General features: G+C 40.8%; 2 protein-coding genes across 3 annotated transcripts in view; both read right to left on the bottom strand.

Moving 5' to 3' along the window:
• LOC111964167 (pyruvate carboxylase, mitochondrial) overlaps positions 1-2,874 on the bottom strand; it is a 116,668-nt gene extending 113,794 nt beyond the window's left edge. The window contains exon 1 of the mRNA XM_023987927.2: positions 2,605-2,874. The gene's annotated coding sequence lies outside the window, so the exon portion shown is untranslated. The remainder of the gene's footprint in view (positions 1-2,604) is intronic.
• Positions 2,875-6,810: 3,936 nt separating this feature from the next.
• On the bottom strand, positions 6,811-11,388 carry LOC111964166 (calmodulin-1). 2 transcript variants are annotated; one of them, XM_023987924.2, is made up of 6 exons: positions 11,001-11,388; positions 9,314-9,344; positions 9,071-9,214; positions 8,768-8,874; positions 8,396-8,531; positions 6,811-7,315 (listed from the first exon to the last, which is right to left on the bottom strand). In XM_023987924.2, exons 1-6 carry the CDS (start codon positions 11,001-11,003, stop codon positions 7,287-7,289), a joined length of 450 nt encoding a protein of 149 aa, XP_023843692.1. In that variant the 5' UTR covers positions 11,004-11,388; the 3' UTR covers positions 6,811-7,286. The 2 variants fall into 2 exon arrangements, with proteins under 2 accessions (XP_023843692.1, XP_023843694.1); XM_023987926.2 differs by lacking the exon at positions 11,001-11,388 and adding an exon at positions 10,593-10,864.
• Between the last annotated feature and the right edge of the window lie 4,001 nt (positions 11,389-15,389).

The raw sequence follows: 15,389 nt of genomic DNA, 5'->3' as shown, positions 1-15,389 counted from the left end.
GATGTAAATGGCATGTTATAGAAAAGTCCACACACTATTGTTTTTGATTGGTTTTGAAAAATGTACCCCAACCAGCGATGGACTTCCTTATGCTCATTCTGCAGTGCCAGGGAGTGGATTAAACAATAAAAGCTCCAAAAACACCCAAGTATCTCATTTTAGAACTGCAACGCACTCAGCAGTGATTCAGGTCTTTAGATGTTGTACATATTATATGTGTGATCCCAAACTTCAGCCGCAACGTTATATACCATTTTGTGCGACTCAAGCCATACTTTTCCGAGTACTCATGCTACACAGAGAAGTGTCACAAGTGGATAGGGGAAATCACGCGAATGGCACAAAATGGAATATATCAATGCAGATATCGCTCAGAATGACAATTTCACATACAACTACAAGACCTGCATCACTATACTGAGAGCATTGCTGTTTCGATGCATTTGGGTGTTTTTGGAGCTTTTGTGCATGTTTTATCCATGCCCTGGCACTGCAGAACAAGCAAAAATTAGTTAATCGAAGTTCAAGTAAAATTGCAAAAAAAAGTCTGGACTCTTCTTTAACATGCCATTTACATCCAAAATACTGATTTTTTTTTTTCAATGTCAAAATGTAAAGTTAACTTCTCCTTTAAAGGGATACTTCTAGATTTTGGCAATGAGGAAAGTGCAGTTTGAAGTTGCTAACTACCACAGACATAAAAATGTTATCCACTAGGTCATCCGACTGGGAAAGTAGATAAAGGCTTCATTGCCAAAATCCCAAAGTATGCTGTTAAAGGGATTGATCAGCCGGAATCACACTTAAGACAGTACATGCAAATACACTGCAGGTGGAAAACAAAAAGGCTAGCACGAAGAGCATGCCATATTTGAACGTAGTCTCTTTCCTAGCGATGTGTTTAGTAAGCTGTAAGCCTGGCAAGGGTAACTTGAACCTAGGCCTAAATGCCATCGGCAACCATGACTTTCAAAAACCAAGTCTAGCAATGTTGCAGACTGAAAATGTAGGGACAGCTATAGTCCCAAAGCTAGTTTTGTATTGACAAACCTATATGTCCCATCTGTTGCAAAATGTACATAAAATTTGAACTTACTCTACCCATTGTCAGCTGATTTCTGCCTGTGGAAATTTATCCACGGGAAAGTATTATTAAACCAACTTCAAAATGCAGGTGTCTGTGTGGCTATTATGACTTGTCACCTACGGCACCTTAGGTGACAAGACAGAAGTAGCCTTCATGTATGCGTACTAACTGAAGTCTTGCAGGTATTTACATGGTTTTGCACATGTGCCAGGTGATAGAAATATCAATGGCAGTAACAGCACGCTAAAAAGTTCAGTAAGTAATTCTATTGCTATGGCTATTTTCTCAAATTTTGACCCGAATAAAGACAAACCGCACAGACAACCAGCAGAGTAAGTACAAATGTGATTTCGTGCAACAATCTGATTTGTAAGTACACTTCAAGTGTTTGCAGTGCTTTATTTCAGTTCAGAAACAGTGTGGTTAGAGCCCTGAATGCTGAATGGCTGAAAGCTGTGGTATATCAGACCATATACCACAAGTATGACAAACATTTTTTTTTACTGTTCTGATTACATTGGTAACTAGTTTATAATAGCAGTAAGGCATCTCGGGGGTTTGCGGTATATAGCCAATATACCACGGCCAATACCAGAAAGCTGGTATCAGTCGGATTTATTAGGCATGGACAGCAGTTGGTAAGATATGAAAAAAGTAGAAACCATAAGGAAATGTCACAATAGATGGTTGGGACACTAATGCACTAAAGGCTATGCCACCGCAGTGTTCTTCAGACTGGTCCTGCATACCCAAGCCAAGGTTCTGGCCTGCACCTCGGACTTGTCTACACACCTCATGGGTCCCGAGGACAATAATTGAAAAACACTGCTAGGTCTATATCAGAATGAGTCAACAAGAGTCCAAAAGTTATACGTAGTTGCATGTTATAAACTAGATTTTATAAGAGAAACCTTTCCAGACATTCCCACAGATACAACATGCACATGAATTAACCTGTCTAGACAGTTGCTGTTCCACTGAACTCTTGACCGATTCACCAGTGCTTGGTGCAACAAAGTCAAGGTTCTTCACTGATAGAGCAAACAAACCAATCTCAATCAATGTTTTCACGTTTGACGTCCATTCGGTGTATTATTTGTCAGTCAGAAGATAGCGAATAGGTGCATTACTAGTTTTTACTAGAGTCCAAAAGGGCATTGTCGCGGATATTTCTAAATGGCTAGCTATGTGGAAATGTCACCATTATTTATTTATTTTTTATTTTTTTTGGGGGGGGGGGGGGTCGTCGGCTGGATTGTCCACTTTTGCTCGGTACTTAGTATGCAGCCACCTCACAGCCAACTAACTTGCATGCAGAAAGGGCTACAGTAGCTGGCATAGCTAACTAGCTAGCTAGCCAACCAACTGTGAACTAACTAGTTAGCAGCTCTGGACCTGCATGTAAAAAAATAGTTAGATGGATGGATATTGGCCAACTACCACGGGATAAGCAACAAAAACAACGCCCAAATTGTCTATTTTTCTCCAAGACTCGTAATGCAAAAATAAAAACTTACCTTACGGTCTCAAGTCTACAGTAGAACGCGTGAATCACTGAGGCTTTAAAGTCTCCCAGCTAATGTTCAGTGGCTATCTGACATTAGCATGGGTGTTGGTGTGGCGCTTTTGACTGTCACTGGCAGTTCGGTCTTCTCTTCAATCCGCGTAATTTGATCTAGCTGGGTACTGTGGTCTACCTCAGTGCATGTGGCTCTTCTGATTTTTCTGTGCACCCTAGCTAACTGTCCTCCTTGTTGGCTGAAGAAAGTCTGGTGTTAGAATGACTAGCTAGCTGTCTATTGAGATAAGACATTTAAACCCATTCAACGACTCGCCCACCCCTTGGCTACCTGCTATTGGTTAGCTTGTTCATTACGTCAATTTAGTTTCAAGGGGTGTATTCTTTCCACTGATTCTGTTGTAAAACGTTTCGCAAACGAAACGAAACATGGAGAGACTTACCTAAATTTGTCCAATAGAAATTCTCCTTTAAGTTTCAAAACGTAACGTTTTGCAACTGTTTGTACTAAGGATTACACCCCTGGCTAATGTTTGGAATTAATGTGTGCTATTCGTAATACCCGACGTCAATCAATACACACACGCACCTGTTCAGCTATTGGTTGACGGGGTAGAGGAATTGTGCAAGGGGTTTATCATAAAACAGCCAGCTAATACCACACAGCACTGTGAAACACAAATGGTGATTTTTTTGGAGTAATTATAACATTGCACTGTTATTCATTCTACATTTAAAAAAGATGTACAGTGCATTCAAAGTTCTCAGAACCCTTCACTTATTCTACATTTTGTTACATTACAGCCATATTCTAAAATGGATTAAATAGTATTTTTCCCCCATCAATCTTCACACAATACCCCATAATCACAAAGCAAAAACTGTTAGAATTTTTTGCAAATATCATATTTACARCTTTTGTAGCGATTACAGCCTRGAGTCTTCTTGGGTATGAAGCTACAAGCTTGGCACACCTGACTTGGGGAGTTTATTCCATTCTTCTCTGCAGATCTTCTCAAGCTCTGTCAGGTTGGATGGTGAGAGCTGCTGCCCAGCTATTTTCAGGTCTCTCCAGAGATGTTCTATCGGGTTCAAGTCCGGGCTCTGGCTGGGCCACTCAAGGACATTCATAGACTTGTCCCATAGCAACTTCTGCGTTGACTTTGCTGTGTGCTTAGGGTCGTTGTCCTGCTGGAAGGTAAACCTTCGCCCCAGTCTGAGTTTCTGAGCGCTCTGTAGCAGGTTTTCATCAATGATCGCTCTGTACTTTGCTCTGTTCATCTTTCCATCGATCCTGGCTAGTCTCCCAGTCCCTGCCACTGAAAAACATCACCACAGCATGATGCTGCCACCACCATGCTTCACCGTAGGACTGGTGCCAGGTCTCCACCAGAAGTGACGCTTGGCATTCAGGCCAAAGAGTTCAATCTTAGTTTCGTCAGACCAGAGAATCTTGTTTCTAATGGTCTTAGAGTCTTTAGGTGCCTTTTGGCAAACTCCAAGCAGGCGGTCATGTGCCTTTTACTGAGGAGTGTCTTCCGTCTGGCCACTAACATAAAGGCCTGATTGTGGAGTGCTGCAGAGATGTTTGTCCATCTAGAAGGTGCTACCATCTCCACAGAGAGCTCTGTCAGTGACTACCAGGTTCTTGGCCCTTCTTCCCTGATTACTCAGTTTGGCTGGGCGGCCAACTCTAGGAAGAGTCTTGGTGGTTCCAACTTTCTTCCATTTAAGAATGATGGAGGCCACTGTGTTCTTGGGGACCTTCCATGCTGCAGACATTTTTTGCTACCCTTCCCCAGATTTGTCCCTCGTCACAATCCTGTCTTGGAGCTCTACAGACAATTCATTCAACCTCATGGCTTGATTTTGCACTGACATGCACTGTCAACTGTGGGATCTTATCTATATACACTGCTCAAAAAAATAAAAGGAACACTTAAACAACACAATGTAACTCCAAGTCAATCACACTTCTGTGAAATCAAACTGTCCACTTAGGAAGCAACACTGATTGACAATACATTTCACATGCTGTTGTGCAAATGGAATAGACAAAAGGTTGAAATTATAGGCAATTAGCAAGACACCCCCAATAAAGGAGTGGTTCTGCAGGTGGTGACCACAGACCACTTCTCAGTTCCTATGCTTCCTGGCTGATGTTTTGGTCAGATGTTTTGGTATCTTTATTGGGGGTGTCTTGCTAATTGCCTATAATTTCCACCTTTTGTCTATTCCATTTGCACAACAGCATGTGAAATTTATTGTCAATCAGTGTTGCTTCCTAAGTGGACAGTTTTATTTCACAGAAGTGTGATTGACTTGGAGTTACATTGTGTTGTGTAAGTGTTCCCTTTATTTTTTTGAGCAGTGTATATACTGTCTCTTATACACATCTAGATGTGTATAAGAGACAGGTGTTGGGCTGTAAGCACAACCCCCACCTGTGGACGTCGGGCCCTCATACCACCCTCATGGAGTCTGTTTCTGACCGTTTGAGCAGACACATGCACATTTGTGGCCTGCTGGAGGTCATTTTGCAGGGCTCTGGCAGTGCTCCTCCTTGCACAAAAGCAGAGGTAGCGGTCCTGCTGCTGGGTTGTTGCCCTCCTCCACGTCTCCTGATGTACTGGCCTGTCTCCTGGTAGCGCCTCCATGCTCTGGACACTACGCTGACAGACACAGCAAACCTTCTTGCCACAGCTCGCATTGATGTGCCATCCTGGATGAGCTGCACTACCTGAGCCACTTGTGTGGGTTGTAGACTCCGTCTCATGCTACCACTAGAGTGAGAGCACCGCCAGCATTCAAAAGTGACCAAAACATCAGCCAGGAAGCATAGGAACTGAGAAGTGGTCTGTGGTCACCACCTGCAGAATCACTCCTTTATTGGGGGTGTCTTGCTAATTGCCCTATAATTTCCACCTTTTGTCTATTCCATTTGCACAACAGCATGTGAAATTTATTGTCAATCAGTGTTGCTTCCTAAGTGGACAGTTTTATTTCACAGAAGTGTGATTGACTTGGAGTTACATTGTGTTGTGTAAGTGTTCCCTTTATTTTTTTGAGCAGTGTATATATATATATATATACACACACACAGGTGTGTGCGCCATTCTAAATCATGTCCAATCAATATAATTTACCACAGGTGGACTCCAGTCAAGTTGTAGAAACACCTCAAGGATGATCAATGGAAACAGGATAAATCTGAGCTCAATTTCAAGTCTCATAGCAAAGGGTCTGAATACTTATGTAAACAATATATCTGAAAACCTATTTTTGCTTAGTCATTATGGGGTATTGCGTAGATTGATGAGAAAAAACATTACATTTTAGAATAAGGCTGTAACGTAACAAAATGTCAAAAGTCAAGGGGTCTGAATACGTTTTAAATGCACTGTAAATATAAGGCAGGAATCTTGGTATAGAAACACTGGTCTAAGAGTTTAATTAGCAATGGAATGCATAATCTCTCATTCTCCTCCAAATAACTCCACTTTAAAGGGCAGGGGAAAGAACATGACAACTAAACTGGCAAAGTCTTCAACATAGATCATTAACAGAAAGAGAACATTTATGGACAGTAAAAAAGTAAACTGAGGAATGGGAGGGGAAACCTAAAATATGGATGACATGAAACGTTGTCGAGTTAAATATGCAATATGGTATGATCAGATAGGTAGGACAGCGACAACACAGACCATGACGTCAATCACACACAAGTTCAGTACAAAACCACAAGCAGCAGACTCTCAAACAACTTGTATTCACCCTTCCACAGGTAACATTTTCAAAAATAGACCGGGAAATGTATTTTCTTGTACAGGGTTCCTTTAAAACCACAATTACAAGGTGAGTGGCATTTGCTTGGGGAATTAATATCCTAATAGTACATGAAATTGTTCAGAGCAGGTTTGAAGTTCATTGCCACTTATGTCATAACCATTGAAAAATTGTAATGCCTTACATCTTTACGCATAAGTGAAATGTACATGAAATCATTACTTGATTGTTAAAATAGCATAAATCATTTCAAACGAGACTGGTGGTGCTGAACAGAAAGACCAGGGGCATATTCATTAGGGAAACCAATTAACATTAATTACAGCACTGCACAGGGGAGTCCTTGGACAACCATTTCTGCTATACCCAAATGTACATATAAAAAAATTCACCAAAACATGCGCATACACACATGAAGTACATTACGGTCCATTTTATTGTTAAAATTCTGTCACRTTCCATCATGTTAATCTTTTGCACTTTAAAAGATAGCAAATATCTACAACCGTAAATTGCACGAGGATAGCCCATGTAATAAACAAAAAACAATGCAAGCAGAGTAGCACAAAAATATTCCCAAAGTAACACAGCATGCATTTCTCTTCCCGTATATATTTTAGCTTGAAATTGTTCACGTTTGTTTCGACAATTTTAGTATATGTTTATGTAAATAAATATTTTACTTGAGAGAAAACAGAAAATGTCAAAGAAAAGAGCATAAGAGAGGAACAATGAAAGAAAACAGATTATGCAGATGAGTCTGAATCAAGCGAAATGGACAAAGGGGGAAAGCAACCAAATGCAAAGCAAAAAAATTAAAAGGACAGTCGAGTGTTGACAGTGTGTTGCCCACTGTTTGATCTTGTGGTGAAGGGTTCTTTTGGGTTTATGGTATTATTTTGCCGTCATCATCTGCACAAATTCTGAAAGACAAGATTGGAACCAACATTTGGAGGAGGACGGAGGAGGCATACATTGGCAAATGGTTATCCATTCTTTACATTCTAAGATACCACTTGTGTCTTAGCTGACAAGTGAACGACACACGGCACAAGAGGAACCCAAAGAACAGCTGAACCCAAAAATGTGGCCTAATGTGTCTCCAAAATATCAAGCACGGAAGAAATGCAATACCCAACAGGAATTGAGCCTGACCATATTTGAGACAGTGATTTAAAGTTTATTTTATTACAAATATTTGGGAGCCATCTCCACAACCACGAGTTAACGGAATTAGACTGCGAATTGATGTGCAAGTTTTTGAAGGGGCTGTTCATTAGTATCACAAATAATTGTGGTATAATGCCATGTTTAATTTTTCATCAGCGCTGTATTCTGTTATCCTTGCCTCGAGTGGTGGTTGAGAGCAAGGCTGAGGACACTTCGATATCGTGATGTGAAAATCAAAAGTATTTCTGCAGCTGCCTGCCATTCATTACGTTCTTCAATGTTTTACCTTTTCATGAGCATGGCCCGACAGTTTGCTCCATCTGTGCACACAGTTCATAATATGGAGCCATTTTCCAAACATTTAATTATTGCAATATAACTTGCAGTGACATTTGTTGCCTTTTAAAACCATTAAACAGGATAACAAATTACACAAAATGGACACTAGGAAATATAAGTAGCAGAGCAACGCCTGTCTAACAGAAGGATTACCAACACTGATATAATCAAAGGGAATGTGGTGGTCAAAAATAAATGTTCCTTTTTACAGTAACAATTGACTCAGCAACTCCATCTTGCCCAAACAGAAGATTGAGAACAACGTTGTCTAACTGCAGCACTAATACATAAAACAATCTGCTTTATATATTGCTATGACGACAAAACAAGGCAAGCTAGAATGCATGTTGTTGAATGGATTAAATTGGGTGACAGCATTCGTTTTGTACTTTTCTTGGCTTGTGAACGGACAATTAAATTGTCTGACTAATATACAATGTTGTTCAGGTTAACGTAAGTGTAAGACTAGATAGAGAGAAGACTGGAAAACTGACCTTCGTAGTTGACCTGTCCATCTCCATCGATATCAGCCTCCCGGATCATCTCATCCACCTCCTCGTCTGTCAGTTTCTCACCGAGGTTTGTCATAACGTGACGCAGCTCTGCAGCACTGATATAGCCGTTACCGTCCTGCAACAAGAAATTGATTCATTTTTTGGGTTTGAATTTATTGTTAACTAACATGCAGATCTTATTACTGAGCAATTCCTGAATATTAAAAGAAAAAMAATTATGAATTTTGAAACTCTGGAGAGGTTTGAGACAGAGCTATTGGGAGTGATGAAACGCATTGGTTAATATTTGCACTACTATGACTTGCCACGTTAAGATAATCGAAAAGTCTTCCATTCCTCAGTTTAGCTGACCTTGTCAAAGACTCTGAAAGCTTCTCTGATTTCCTCCTCACTGTCAGTGTCCTTCATCTTCCTCGCCATCATGGTCAGGAACTCAGGGAAGTCAATGGTTCCATTTCCTGTGGATTACAGAAAAATGCTGTCACAGGAACGGTTTTTATTTTTTTTTACAATGTAGTAGGTCTTTCATCCCAATCAGATATTGCATCAGAACATTATCAACACCCTCCATTGTGTGCATAGTCTGCATRTGTGTGTGTTAATCTGAGGGGGAGAGATGGAGAGCATTTGTGCTAGTGTTTGTAAGTCTCTCACCATCAGCATCCACCTCATTTATCATGTCCTGCAGCTCGGCCTCTGTGGGGTTCTGTCCCAGCGAGCGCATCACTGTGCCCAGCTCTTTGGTGGTGATGGTGCCATCTCCATCTTTATCGAACAGCGAGAAGGCTTCTTTGAACTCTGAATGAAAAAAATGTAGAAGGTCACTCTCCACATCCATAATGCTGACTAAAGCATCTAAACTTCTTGGTAAGGTTTGAGCAAATACAGCCATCTTACCAGCAATTTGTTCCTCTGTCAGTTGATCTGCCTGAAAGCAAAAAACTATATCATGAATGACACCTTTTGATTTTGGATTCCCCTTTTTTGCACTTGAAGAAACTATACCTAATTTCTTTCAAATGCCACCCACAATATTCTAACCCAATAGTAATTACCATATATAATCATAGGCTGCATAAAAATTACCCAGGAAAAGGTATAAGTAACGAGCGTTAGCTACCATGTAGAACACATGGCTATCTATCTATACATCCTTCTTCAGTTGCAACATCGCATTATTAGCTAGCTAGCGTGCTAGCAAGTGATGTTCTGTCTAAAAATGATTCCGTCTTGCACCATATTTGCCCCAATGTTTGATCAGGCTGCCGTACAGTGCCCTAGAAAGCAACACATTGGATCAGGGGATATCCCACTGGAACTGAAATTAGCCAGAACAATATATAGTAACGTTGCTTCACCAAGTTCGGAAGACATTGAAGAAGCTAACGTTAGATTACAACACGTTGAGGAACCCAACTGTTAAATAGACACAATGCTAACCGACAAATTCCAGATGTTACGTTCATGTCTATAAGCGATCCAGCTCAAATCAAATCAAATTTTATTTGTCACATACACATGGTTAGCAGACGTTAATGCGAGTGTAGCGAAATGCTTGTGCTTCTAGTGCCGACAATGCAGTAATAACCAACGAGTAATTTAACAATTCCACAACTACTACCTTATACACACAAGTGTAAAGGGATAAAGAATATGTACATAAAGATATATGAATGAATGATGGTACAGAACGGCATAGGCAAGATGCAGTAGATGGTATAGAGTACAGTATATACATATGAGATGAGTAATGTAGGGTATGTAAACATATTAAGTGGCATTGTTTAAAGTGGCTAGTGTTACATTTTTACATKATTTCCATCAATTCCCAACTTTAATAAAGTTAACGTAAAAAAAATATTTTAGGTAACCCTAACCAAATTATCCTAACCTGTTACTTTAATTTACCGAACCTCCTGCATAAATGATCCTAGTTTGTTACGAAAAGTCACATTGGACGTTAATTTGAAGAAAGCTAGATACTTTCTAGCCATGACCAGCTCTCAGGTCCAGCTAGCTAGCGTTAACTACCTGGCTAGCCAAAATAGTCAACTACACAAAACGAGTTAACTAGCGACTGTATAGGTAAATTAACTAGCCTGGAATACTATCGAATGTTAATGTGGAACAAAGACGCCAGCCAAGGTGGATAGTTTTGACAAACAGCCATACTAACTTTAGCTAACGTTACAGTAGTTAGTTTCCTCGTCGTAGCGGAACTAGTTGTCTGTGTCGGACACAACTAACATTAACCTTATTAACATTAACCTTGGATTGACGCAGATCTAACTAGCTACCACATTGATAATACATGTAATTAACGTTACTGTATCTCTTTAGCCATCATCATAATGTTGTGAGTAACCAACAGTCTGCTGTGCTTAGCTAAATAGCTAATCAATCGCCCAGTTAGAAAACAACCAAGCCAACACATTAGCTAGCCATGTAGTGTAGCTTGCTAGCCAGCTAGCTAGATTGCTCTAGTACTGTACCTGGCTAAACAAATGACATGCATTTGTTTAGCCAATTATATTCATCCAAAATGTGTATTTAATTAAAAAAATATACAGCAAAGGGAACTTACCATTTTGATATGTTGATTTGATCGTACTATCTACTGTACCTAACAACGACTTTGTAAATATGATAATCAAATTTTGTAGTCCTACGCGCCCTTTTCCGCTTCAAATTGTGTATCAATCCGCTTTGGTTTAGATTTTAAACAGGACACTGCACTCCCTAGCAACTATGGTGTCCGCGCACCGAATATATATATAAATATGTTTATTTTTTTTCAAGATCGAGCGGCACAATTTTGATTTATCTGCAACGTGGACTATTCTCAATGTTATCCTTCACGTAAAAGTCGCGTTTTAAAGTATCCAATCGTCGAAAACTTTTGTATTTGAAAACCAACTACATAATTCTCTATTTCCTATTTATTTGGAAATTTAATTTCTCTTCATGTCCTTGTGTTATGACTAGCCCAGGGCGATGTGGTAGCTCTTTGATGTCACAGAGTCTTCTGTGGCCAGGGAAGGGGATGAAGACATCTGCTAATGCTTTGATAGCCAGACACACACTCCTTATTGTGCGGCAAATTGTGGCCTTGTTCAGCTGTTCTGCATCCCCCACTGAGTACAGGAAGGCTCCACTAGCAAAAAAGCGCAAGGCCACACAAACCATTTGCTCCACCTCAGTGCATGGCTCCGTGCAGTGCGGTGCTTAATCCTGGGACCCAGTAGTCTGCATAGATACCTGATGCCATCTGCAGAAAACCTGTATCTTTCATATAGATGGTCATCAGGGAAGGCCAGTGGGTCCAACGGTCCCTGAAGACCCTTTCTCCGCCTGAAGGCTCTCCTCAGCACAAGTGCTTCTTCATCCACCACATCTCCGCACGAATGGGCATGCCATTGTCAGAGCAGAAAGGAACACACAATTTTGGGCCTTCATATAGGCTAGTGGCCACACCTGGTGCTGGGGGGTGGCAAAAGAGGGCGATGCCTTATAACGATGACTTGGTTGTACTGATTGCTGGGAAAATAAAAGAAACCTTAGAAAGATGCCACCGTCCTGTGTGCTCACAATAAGAGCTCATATGTCATGGCTCACTTGACTTTACGAGAATATACCAATTTTTATTTTGAGCTGTGTCATCTTCTTGGAGCTGGGGGAGGAAAGAAAAAATAGATTAATACATTTGTGTTACAGTTAGCATACAGTGTACATTGAAGGCATATTCCACCTCCCTCTCAAGTTTTTTTTATTCAAGGTCCAGTTTCCTAATTGTCCTTTTTTATTTCAGACTCCAGTGCAAGATTTTCCATCTTTTTCTTCTTGTACTGAATGTCATGTCTGCCAGTTCTATTTGCGCCGGAGGTGGTTGCCATACAACTTTCTGATAGCTTGTGACTCTGTGAACACAATACAATAGCGCAGCTGGAATTTGGCAGGATGTGGTGTCCTTTTATTAATACGCACTATGTTGCCAGGCTGGTTTTCCACTGTATAGCATCTGGGTCCTGTAAAAGAAATTAGATTTTTTGATTTTGATGAGGACTCCTCACCATTTGAGAGTAAATAGTACTTTCACAGTCTTAACATGATACCTCATGCCTTCTGGAATCCAGAGAGATGGTCTCCTCCTCATCATCGTCTCCATCATGTGCTGTTGCTGCTGCACTGGGGCCTTCACCCTATCACATTTAATCGGATTCATATTGAAGCTAGTAGACAAGACATGCCAGGCCTACAGTATGCCTTTGATGGAGTACTCACTGGATCAGCATCGTCTGGGTGCTTGTGCTGGTGGCTCTAACAGGACACAGTGCTGCCAGACACTGCAAGGCAATAGGTAAACCAAAGTCAGACAGTCCAAATTGATTCAATATGAATGTGTTGTATCCATGTAGAGATGGAAGGACATACCTTGAATGAAGCGGGTGGCATCTTGGGAGGAACCTATGCTCGTCTCTTTCCCCCCAGGTCCCCTCTTAAGACGGGCCTGCCTTTATTTAGCTCCAAGGCCATGTCCTCTGCTGGGGTAAGGTCAGCCTTTGGTGACCCACACCCGTGCCTTGTCTGTGGGTATTCTTTTTCACTGCTAAAACAGTACAGACAATGTGTGAGCAGGCACCTTCTGGGTACAAATATATGCTTGTGCTTTGTTAAATATTAGTCGGACATACCATTCTGCAGAATGTTCTTGTATTTGATTTTGACTGCTGCCATGTCCGTTTTGGCCCGTTCATGTTTTAATCTACACACACACACACACACAACACACACCACACACCATTTAATGGAGTCACACTGCAAAAAATTACTTGGTATTTTTGTCTTGTTTTCAGTAAAAATATCAAAAATGTATCATAGCTTTATACAGTGTGATGGAGTTACTTTACACAATTCACTCATATCTGCAGTGCATTTCAATTAAAAATTTAACCGTTCATAATTACAGTACAACTGCATTTTGGAGATGTGAATTAAATATTTGAATTGTAATTGTGATGTTTCAGCGGAGCGGTGAGTGTGTAATTGTGCACTACTTACGCATTCAGGCGGTCTGCAATACTTTGCCACGCTTTTTCTCTTTGCTTTTTCACTGTGCGGGTGTGCCTTTCTTCTTAATTAATATATTTTACCTCCTCGTATGCCTCCATGAGGATTTGTGCTTCCGACGGGGAAAAGTACGCGGCTCTAGTTGCCATGGTAAATCAGTTAATCTGTGACTGTGGCGGGGTCTATTTGAGGAGCCGTGAGCGCGCACTATCCAGGATTGGTTTCACCTTGCTTAATGAATCCGTGTCTGCTCATCCTGGCTTGGTCTTTGTGCAACCAATTAAGCCTGGACGCACATGTTTTGGCTTCATTGAGCTCAGCTGAGTCATTTATCCCGGATGTCTTAATTCTACTTTTGTGCAACAGGCCCCAGGACGTTATATAGAGAGAGAGATCAACGCCGCACATCAGCTGACCCAGTAAACCGGACTAGATTGGTTTTCAGCCAGGGAGGGTTTCCACTAGTTACCACAGCATAAAAATTCATGAAAACAAAAGCTTGCGTTTTGGTCTTAATTTAAGATTAGCAGTGTGGTTAAGGTTTAAAATCACATTACGATAAATTGTATAAATGGGCGGGGTTTATGACTTTGTGGCTGTGGTAACTAGTGATGACCAGAAGTCTTCCCAGGGAGTGTAAAGGCTGTTCCAATCTTAAAGGGATAGTTCGGGATTTTGTCAATGAAGCCCTTTAGAGTCAGATTACATTTTTGCTATAGTAGAAGGGCCCTGTTTAGGGATAGAATACCTGTAAACCCTAAACTGTGCATGTCTAGACTAGAGAACAATGAGAATGCTCTTGAGAACAATTTGAAACTTTGTAAGTTTTGAAGTCCAACTCAACACAGAACAGATTAATTTAGAGCCAATGTGACCCCAATTAAGACAAAGAGTTTGAGGTAGACAAATGACGAGCTAGAAACGCCTTTGCAATTCCTGGAAGGTATTGGTATTTTAGAATCCCCATTAGCTGTTGTGAAAGCAGCAGCTACTCTTCCTGGGGTCCACATTAAACATGACATAATACAAAACAGACAAGAACAGCTCAAGGACAGAACTACATCAAGGTTGATAGCTAGCACTCTCAGGACTACCTGACACAGAAAATCCGACAGGAAGAAAAAGCCTTCATAAATAAGCCTTTTAAGATTCCATTGTTGCTTTCAGCATCAAGGTCTTCTCATCTCTGCTGAAATTTGTGTTCAGCAGATCTGGTGTCAGTGATGAGGCTCCATTTTCATACCCCTCAGTCATCAGACTGATGCATTCTCCCCTAAACACCCCCATCACTCATCCTTACATGACAACTACAACCATTAGGAGATTGGTGTAGTGATTAGATCAGACATCCATTCAAAAGCATAGAATGCTTTTCAGTATTCTAACAGTCTGCACCATTAAAACCCAAGTAAGGGGTAGTTTGCCATGTCTGAGTGCTTGTGATACAAAAGGTTTAGTAGTTTATACACAAACCACACTAGTTTATAGTGTAGGGTTTTGGGACCTTGTGAATAGTGTCAAGGAGCTAAATTTAGAACCATTTCATGAAGAGTGCACAAAGGATAATCTTTTCCCCCCTTTCTAATAGAAACTAGGCCAATGGCGTGTACATAATTGATTGCACCCCCCCAGTCCCAGCTAATCAACAAGTATGCATTTTTATTATAGATTAACACTCAAATGCATATATTTAGTTCAGTACTCAATCACTAGCTCTTGACCAACTTATGTYGGTGCAAACAGGAGAAGTCACTGTCTGTCTATAGCAGCGTTGGTTGATAAATGTTTAAGTAGTGTCAAAATAGTCAGGTGAGACAGAGCTCCCTGCATGTACCATGTTTAAATATAGGCCTGTAAGGGACACCAGACACCAATAAGAGATGTTCAAGTGCAGAGGGCTAGCTTT

Source organism: Salvelinus sp. IW2-2015, linkage group LG5 (genome assembly GCF_002910315.2).
Source record: "Salvelinus sp. IW2-2015 linkage group LG5, ASM291031v2, whole genome shotgun sequence".
In the NCBI taxonomy this organism is placed as follows: Eukaryota; Metazoa; Chordata; class Actinopteri; order Salmoniformes; family Salmonidae; genus Salvelinus; species Salvelinus sp. IW2-2015.
This window is presented reverse-complemented; position numbering and strand designations above follow the sequence as displayed.